This window comes from Nicotiana tabacum, chromosome 23, assembly GCF_000715075.1.
Source record: "Nicotiana tabacum cultivar K326 chromosome 23, ASM71507v2, whole genome shotgun sequence".
NCBI classification, from domain to species: domain Eukaryota; kingdom Viridiplantae; phylum Streptophyta; class Magnoliopsida; order Solanales; family Solanaceae; genus Nicotiana; species Nicotiana tabacum.
The window spans coordinates 144,111,307-144,120,476 of record NC_134102.1 but is presented as its reverse complement, the minus strand read 5'-3'; the positions used below and the strand labels follow the sequence as shown (position 1 = coordinate 144,120,476).

General features: G+C 37.0%; 2 protein-coding genes across 2 annotated transcripts; one reads left to right on the top strand and one right to left on the bottom strand.

The window, feature by feature from the left end:
- The first annotated feature begins 626 nt into the window (after window positions 1-626).
- LOC107823288 (protein IQ-DOMAIN 18-like) lies at window positions 627-3,596 on the top strand. The gene is made up of 5 exons (XM_016649916.2): window positions 627-1,039; window positions 1,124-1,378; window positions 1,872-2,117; window positions 2,371-2,508; window positions 2,606-3,596. The coding sequence occupies exons 1-5, from the start codon at window positions 911-913 to the stop codon at window positions 3,395-3,397; spliced, it is 1,560 nt and encodes a 519-aa protein (XP_016505402.1). The 5' UTR covers window positions 627-910; the 3' UTR covers window positions 3,398-3,596.
- Window positions 3,597-6,541: 2,945 nt separating this feature from the next.
- Window positions 6,542-8,870, bottom strand: LOC107823287 (growth-regulating factor 8). Its single transcript, XM_016649915.2, has 4 exons — window positions 8,252-8,870; window positions 7,959-8,129; window positions 7,549-7,834; window positions 6,542-7,327 (listed from the first exon to the last, which is right to left on the bottom strand). Exons 1-4 carry the CDS (start codon window positions 8,535-8,537, stop codon window positions 6,661-6,663), a joined length of 1,410 nt encoding a protein of 469 aa, XP_016505401.1. The 5' UTR covers window positions 8,538-8,870; the 3' UTR covers window positions 6,542-6,660.
- Between the last annotated feature and the right edge of the window lie 300 nt (window positions 8,871-9,170).

Below are 9,170 nucleotides of genomic sequence, written 5' to 3'. Positions count from 1 at the left end.
TTATTTATTTCATCGGAATAGGAGTACACACTCTCTTTTCAAACTCAGCACCTATGTGATTTTTTACTGGATTGATGTTGTTGGTGTTGAGCTGGAGGCTAAACTGTGCAAAACCTCTTGCATACCAAACTGTGCTTAGACACACAAAAAAAGTTTGGTGGGTAAGAGATATTCGTGCTTGACAGGTATATCAAAGGATCAGGGGCTAACTATGTATTATGCCTATGTTTAATCAACTAGAATAACATAAGCGATAAGCTCTATAAATTGTACACTGTGCCGCAATGATTGTAGATAAAATTTACTCTCAGATGCAGATAACACGTGAAGCCATGAGGGGTGTTCAGTAATAAATTTCAGAAGGAAAAATAACATAAAAATAAAGGCACATTCTATTACAGAGGCCTGACTCATTTAATACTAGTATACTACTAAGAGACTTTGGATTCTTATGTTGCAGCAATTTAATTAGAGAAAAAACTTATTTAAGGCTACTTAGCTTACACTCATTTCAATGTCGTCTCGTTAGTTGATTGGTGAAAAGCTATGGACTGGCACGCTGACACTCACCCCCACTATATAGTTTTTTTTTCCCATGCCAATACAAAAGACCTACGCTTACAAGACTCGCATATTGATATTAGAGCTGCTACTCTGATAGATGCTGCACGGATAAGCACTCTTGCAATTATATACTATATCTCCAGAGTTCAGATATCAGTCATTTCTTGTTTTTTTATTTCATTCATTTCTCTCTCTTTCTATCTCCTTCTATTTATTGTTTCAGGAGTTAAAAGGCTTGCCATTTTAATAAACAACACCACCATTTCTCTTCTTTTTATTCTTTATAACTTGCCTGTCCATGTTGCTCTAAGCAAGCTCCTTGTTCTATTACTTTTTACCTCTCCATATGGCAAAGAAGAAGGGAGGTAGTTCATGGTTGAGTGCTGTTAAAAGGGCTTTCAGGTCACCAACTAAAGATAACAGCTGCGACAAAAAGGCTAAAAGAGAACATGAGCTAGAGGAAGATGAAGAAAAGGTAATATTTGCTTACTACAACAAAATTAATCCTAGTGCATTACATGTATATGGATTCTCAATTGGTGTTAGCTTAAATATACAGAAAAGAGAGAAGAGAAGGTGGCTGTTCAGAAAACAATCACAAAATGCTCAACAAAATGAAGGGAAGGTAATTGCTGATCCAAAGCATGCAATTGCAGTGGCCGCAGCAACAGCAGCAGCAGCTGAAGCTGCCGTGGCCACAGCTCAAGCAGCTGTTGAGATCATTCGGTTGACACGATCCTCAAATAATCCACCTTCTTCAAACAGGCAACACAATGCTGCTATACTCATCCAAACTGCATTCAGAGGATATCTGGTAAGTGAGCTACAAGTTTTTTTTTTCTAACAAAGCAAAAAGAAAAGTTTTTGACCGTTAACTCCCTTCTGTCACCATCTATTTGTACTGACACGATTGTTGTAAAAATATGAATGGTTTAACATTTGTTTAGACATATGTTGACTCCATCACTAGATTTTGACTTGTGCTGAAGAAAATAAACTTCAGAGACTGTTTTCAGAAAAGTAAATCTGATTCTAGAAAATTTAGTGATTTTAGAGTTTAAAACTGGACAATGGTTTTTTGTGACAAGTAAAAATACTACTTACAGTCTAGCATTTTAAAAGGAGAAAGCATTCAGTACTCAGTAGTTAGTAGTTACCATAAGTACTTAATTCAGGGCTAGCTTTAGATTGAGGACCATATTGAATTGATCACAAGTCATGCATTGGAATGTTAAATATTTATAGATGTAGTGGTTAATTATTTACCTGTCATGTGAAGCAGTTGATTACTTAATTTGTTGGTGCAGGCTAGGAGGGCACTAATTGCATTGAAGGGGATAGTGAAGCTTCAAGCATTAATAAGGGGTCAAAACGTCAGGAAGCAAGCAAAGATGACACTCAAATGTATGCAAGCTCTCCTTAGGGTGCAGGCTCGGGTTCGCGAACAACGTGCTCGCCTTTCACATGATGGAGGCCGCAGGTCTATGTTTGCTGAAACCACTAATTTATGGGACTCTAAATATCTTCATGACATCCGAGACAGGAAGTCCAGAGTAAGCTCTACTTTCCACCTCAGGTAGTATAATACAGAACAATAGAACCAGAGGCGGATGCAGGATTTAAGTTTTACCGGTTCAATCCTGAAAGTTTTTTGTCATGAACTCATTGCATCTTTAATTCAAACCTACTACTTAGTGAATTTTTACACTTAAAGTTTTGATCTGCGTCCAAAGTAACTCTACAGCCGCCTCTGCTTAGAACCTCTTAATTAATCTCTGACAGATAAAACTTTTGTACTAACTACAGTCTAGAGATGGAAGCTCCATAGCTGATGATTGGAGGGATTGCCCGAGATCGCTTCTAGAGCTGGAATCAATGTTACAAGCCAGAAAAGAAGCTTCCTTTAAACAGGAAAAATCCCTTGCTCATGCTTTTACTCAGCAGGTTCAACTATCTTTATCCCTTAATTCTTGCGCTAAACATGAATTCACATGCTATTCTTTCAAGAAGTAAGCACTCAATTACCTAGTCTTTAACATAGGTATGGGATGAGATGGATCTTGGCAGTGAAGAAAGAAATGAGAGAGAACTAGAAGAGACAGCAAATTGGCTAGATGATTGGATGTCGTCAAAGCAATGGAACACGGTCAGCAGCAGAGGTTCATTTGACAGAAGGGACTCTATAAAGACTGTTGAGATGGACACGGCTAAGTCCTATTCTAACATGGTTCCAAATGCTCGAAGATCACAACACTCGAGTCCACTTCACAGACAAGCTAGTAGTCCTCATTGTGCTGCTAATTCTCCCCATCACCAGAGACCATCACATTACAATTACTCCACAATTCAACCACCAGCTACCCCACCCCCTTGTCAACCAAAACCTCTCCAAATGCGCCCAACAAGCCCACGTAAAAGCCAATCAACTGCAAACACTCCATGCCTACGCTCCACTACCCGTTCAAACAGTATAATGTCTCGTTATAGCACTTCAGGAAATGATGCAGCTACTGCAGTTCCTAATTATATGGCTGCTACCGAGTCTGCAAAAGCTCGGATTCGTTCACAAAGCACGCCAAAACAAAGGCCGTCTACGCCAGAAAGAGAAAGAGTTGGGTCCGTCAAAAAACGTCTGTCTTACCCAATTCCTGAGCCATATTCTCTTAATGCTACCTATGGCTATAGTCAGAACTTGAGAAGTCCTAGCTTCAAAAGTCTCCAAGCTGCCTATCTGGGAATGGAACAACAATCAAACTACTCGTGTTACACAGACAGCCTTGGTGGAGAAATTTCGCCTTGTTCAACCACTGATTTGAGAAGGTGGTTAAGATGAGAAATCCAGCAATAGTACTGAATAAGGATGACAGACACCAAAGCCAGCTCTTGTGTGTCCTATTTTCTTTTATTTAGACGGGAAAATCAGGGTGTAGGTTAATGCTAGTTATAAAAGAAGCAAGAAATGTCTCGCCCTGGTCTGTATTTCTTTGTTCATTTTCTAGTTTATAGTAGAGGTAAAATTTTGAATTTTCTAATGGTTCATTTCCCTTAACCTCAAATAATTAACACTTTGGAATTATATATCAATCAAAGTAATCAAACACATTTCAATCCCAAACTAATCAGGATCAACTATACTCTATCGAGCTCATTTCCTCATATAACAAATAATTTATCTTCTAAAATAAATTGACGATTCTCTAAAATAGGTACTCTTAAATTTTTACGCTCTTACTTATAGTAACATTCTTAGAAAATACAAAACATTCTGATTTGCAGTATTGGCAATTGACACTGATTTATGTTGAATTGACAAACAGATTCATACTTCAGTTAAACTATACGAATTATGTACAAAGAGATGGACGGATCTGGACTTCAGCATCATGTGTTCTGCACTCATAGCTTTTGCCTCAAATCATATAGTAGTAATATAATCTAATGATTATAAATATGAGAAATGTCTCTATTGAGAAACCAATCAACTAGAGAAGGAGAATATTGTTGTTCGGCCTCAATGTAAGTAAAGCAAAATCAAGAACATCAGTAAGAAGATACAGAATAACTAACAATTAGTCGAGATACATATCACCCTTATAAAAGATATTAACTGTTAATGCGTGAAGGGGTTGAAGGAACAGTTAAAATCAGTTGTGAAGTTTCTGTTGTCTTACTTGAGACATAATTGAAACCATGAGTGCAGCAAGGACAATCAATGTTCGCAGACTTTGAATGTTGACAGATTTACTGAGATACTCTCCCTTGCAATTACCTCAGCAAAATTTAGTGTCCATTAATAGATGGACCCTTTTCAACCTGCACTAATCGTACAAAAAGAAAATATCAGAGTGACTGTAAGAAACATGTGCTTTACTGCAAGAGTACTAATTGTGTCATCACATATATAACCAAAAACAATCATTTCAACAGAAATGGTTAGGGACGCCGGTGTACTAACCTCTCGCTATGCGTGAGGTCCGTGGAAGGGACGAACCACAAGGGTCTATCGTACGCAACCTTACCATTTCTGCAAGAGCCTATTTCCACGGCTCGAACCCGTGACCTCCTGGTTACATGACAGTAACTTTATCCGTTCAACTGAAATGGTTAATGAAAAAAAGAAAAAATTTACCCTCAATGCAATTTAGAAATTGTAAAAACATGGTACTTATACTCGGCTGCATTAGGAACTCAGCAGCCCAATAAGTCCTCTCATTTCTACTTTAGGGGGAAGTACACAAATAACCATTTTTAGGACTGCTATTTAGGTTTAGCCATTAGTTATTTTGTCATGAAAATTTAAACTAAAAATATTAATTTATTTCCTGAAAAATTGAACTGGAAAACAAAAATTCAGCACACACTGACTAATTTTTATATAGCAGCCCCTTTAGAATGGCTACATGGTGTCATTTCTCCTTTATCTATTGGAGGTTAAGGCCCAGTAAAGTCCAATGTTCCCCTTTGAACATGTAAATCATGGGGGCAAGTGCACGCACAGCCAATTTTTGGGCCATCATTTAAGTCATAGCCACAATGTATAAAATTTTGTAAGTTTAACACTTCGGAACAACTTCAGGCATACAGACCAAAGTGCATAGAAAGCAACGCATGTTAAACAATTGCATGCTACCATATTTTGAATTTCAAAAAATATTTGAATAATTTGGGATTAATGGCCCCACTTGTGAGATTACACTAACTTCTTGTTGTTGTTGTTGTTGTTATTGTATTCGTGAATATTGGCAACCTCTTTCTCATACAAGAGTTTGTAAATTTGTAAACACATAAAGGCAGCTTTAGCGGCTTAGCATCCTTTTCCACACAAAAGTTTGCAATTTGATAACTTCATGTATTTTTCCCCCTCAAATCCAAATCCATAATTTCATTAAAGTGGTATTAAGTGAATAAATGACAATGACAAATTTCCGGAAAATAGAATTAAAAAGCTACTAAGTAATTGTAGAAATAATTATTAATATATTCCGTTAATAATTAAACAAGAACTTTACGCTATGATTTTGTTAGTATTTAGTATCCAAACCGCTCACCTAAGTTGGGATCATTGAATGCAATCACAAAAGAAACTGTTAATCAGGAAAAAATGAGAGTGAAGCCATGTGGAAAGCTTCAAGTTGTAATTAATTTAAAATTCTCAGCTAAATTCTTCATGATAGAAGTTGTAACTCAAAACTCCTTATTCTCTTGCCGGTAATTCTCCAATAATTCGTCTATTTCATCTAACTTCTAACATGTTGGCTATATAATATAAGAGTTTAAATTATATACATTGACATTAAATTTTAATAGTTGTATCCAGCTTCCTACTCTTATTCTCTAGGTCATCATATCAACCTTGAAAAATTTCAAACTTAACCTCTTTGCACGGTGAAATGCATAAAACATAAATTCCTGTCAGAAATATTAGGTCGACTCGGCCTATTAACGTAGCCCAAATCTACCGTTTCAAATCTTGAACCTCGTCTTCATTTACACGGCATAACTTAACAACGTTATATTTTTGGGAAAATATCTCATAATGAAACACTTAATGCTTGAAATGATGTAACACTATACCTACTAGCTAGTATTGTCCCTTAGATATTGAAGGATTGCTGCCTTCATATTTCAAAATGTTAATAAATGCATTCAAGTTCCAAATCACGAGCACTGCAACAACTGGTTTACTTCATCGTTTTTCATGCAAAGAACATAGAAGTTAAAGAATTCTTTATAATGCATCTTCAATAGATTTGTAATCATACAAAAATAATTTCAGAGTAACTGCATGATTGATTTTTGTACTAGCATTAGAAAGGGGTTCAATAATATGATCAAGCTGCTCTAATAAACTTATTTTCATAATCTAGAGTCCAACCTCCAACTCACAAGCCATGTATCACTGAGATTTGTAGTATATGTATAGAGAAGAAATAGTTGATAATCAAAAGCTTTTGCATACTTAAACTGAAATTGAACAAAAGATGGGACTGTCAACTTTTCCACATTCTTTAACTCAAGAATCAAAGATGGATGTCACATGCTTTCACTTCATCATTTTACAAGCTGCAAAAATTGCATGATCATCAGCCGATGAAGTCAAAGTCCATGGCTACTATTCTCACAGGAATTGAAGCTGCAGCTGCTGTTAGCAGTACTATTGCTATAGCCATGAGGTGAAGGTAAATTAGTAGCATTTCCAAGACACAATGCTTCACCTAAAGGACCTCCTGGTGCTGTTGAACTCATCCAAGAAACAGGATTAAGCCACTGTGACCTCAAAACCTCGTCACTACTTCTCTCAGAATCCAGCATTCTATTAATGCTCACTTGCGCATTTTCGTTATCTTCATCCATTCCATGATTCCAACCAGACATTGATAGCGTTAGCGAAGTAAAGGACCCATTGTTGTTTATACCATCATTAAGTCCGTCTTTAGACCAAGCATCGATGAAATCCCTAGTCGTTCTTCCCTGTAACGAGGCAATTATCGAGTCACTACACTCTTCATTCTTCAAAGGAGTACTTTCCAATGTCTGGTTACTACTCCTATTAGATATGTACTGATTAAAGTTGTTCATTGGATACACTTTTGACTCGTCTTGCATTTGAAATGCAGGTGTATTTCTTCTGTTTTGGTCCGTGTAGTCATTGTTGAATCCCATTCCAGAAGAGGATTGCATGAGTTGCTGCAAATTTTGCTGGTTACAACTAATGATAGGGATAGTGCCACCTCTGTCTCCTCTCCCTAACCACTCAATGCACCTTTCATAAAAGAAGAGAAAGAAAACCAATCAATTCCACATTTATTTGCATAGGTACAAAAGTCCAGAAAAGACTAGACCCACACACATAACTCCTTGAGATATGAACAAAAAGTGAATCAATAAAATACCCACATACGAAATTTAAGTATAGTCACATGAATGAACATGGAAAATTGAAATGTAATATTCAAAGGAAAGATATTTGAAAAAACTACCCACCTGGTTTGGTCAGAGAGCTGCACAGTTGGAAATTGAAAGGAGTGATGGTGGTTGCGAGAAGTAGGAGTAGGAGGGTGTCGATTATTAGAATTGTTGTTGTTGTTATTGGTATTGTGAATTTCCACAGGCTTTCTTGAACGGGGTTTGCTTTTGTGGGCATGTCGCTCACAATATTTCTGATCAGGAGCTACATCTCTTGTGCACCTCCATTTTTTACCGTCTGTTCTTTTACACCTCCATGGCTCTGGATCTGACCCTCTTGAGAACTTCAAATCCAAACCCGATGCTACACATACAACAAACAATCACACCTTTAAACAAACAAAACATTCTGCCAAACAAGTATAATACAGTAAAAAAGCTAAAGTGGATACATTTATATTGACAAATTTAAAAAGACAAAGATTTACTGTTAGATTGAGGGAGGTGAGCTGAAGAAGGATTATTAGACAAAGGTAGGAGTAGCTGGGGAGGAACAGGAACGGAAGCCATTATGTACTTGCATATTATTGTCTGTCTTTGAAACTCCTGCAGCTGCGACGCTGTAAAAGGAGCTTTTCCAGAAAGGAACATGCTTCCTCCTGCAAAAACCAAAATAACCCCAAAACCTCAAATCTTGTTTTTTTTTTTTCTTCTGCAACTCTTCTTTTTGGTACCCAAAAATAAACAGAGAATATGTAACAGAGAGATTGAAAAAACGTACTAGCAGAACAGCTGAAAGGTTGCAAAGGCCTAGACGAAAGTGCTGCTGCAGCGCCTGAGCTCACAGCATCGTAGCTATCGCTCCCCTCAAAATCTCCGTTCCCACCGCCGCCGCCGCCGCCAGCAAGACAAGTACTATTACTGCTAGTCTCTTTATCAAAAGCAGCAAAGTGAGGATGAGAAGAAGGGGGCAAGAACATAGTTCTTTTATAAGGGTATGAAGATGGTGATGATTCAGTGGTTTTCATCTTCAAATCCAGAAGCTCAGTGTTTTCGCCGTTCCCCATATTCTCTTAGCCTTTCAGCAAAAGCTCTCTCTAATCACTACAAAACTCCAAAAAAAACTTGTAGCTAAAAGCCCAGGGATTTTTTAAAGCTAGGTAGAGCCAAAGCTGAAACAAAGTTTTGTTTTCTTCTTTTTTACATACAAAAAAAAGAGACAGAAATGGTGATATATAAGTACAGATTACAGAGGCGGTTCAAGAGTTGTAAAGATTAGCTTAAGTTGCCGCCATTTTACAGATATTTGCTGCTGCGTTGCTTCCTATAGTTCCAACATTCGAACCCCGTTGTGGTATTACGGGACAAACCCATTAATTGGTCCCCTCGTGCTCAAATCCCTGCCTCATCCTTTTGACGCTCACATACCCCAACTATTTTATTGCATATTGTGCAAGTCATATTCCAAATATAAAAGACAAAATTGTAAAATTTTGAAACTAAAGGATTAAGAAAATAGCAAAATTACTTATTGTTGGACTTAAATATCTTTTGAAACTAATTGCATAAGAAAACCGAGGTGGAGCCCGTCATTTTTGCTTAACTATTATATTTGTATTGAGAAATTAGTTAAATATAAATTAATATTTAATTGTGAAGTCAGTAACTAAGAAAAGTTATGATTCCCTAGCAAAATCAGA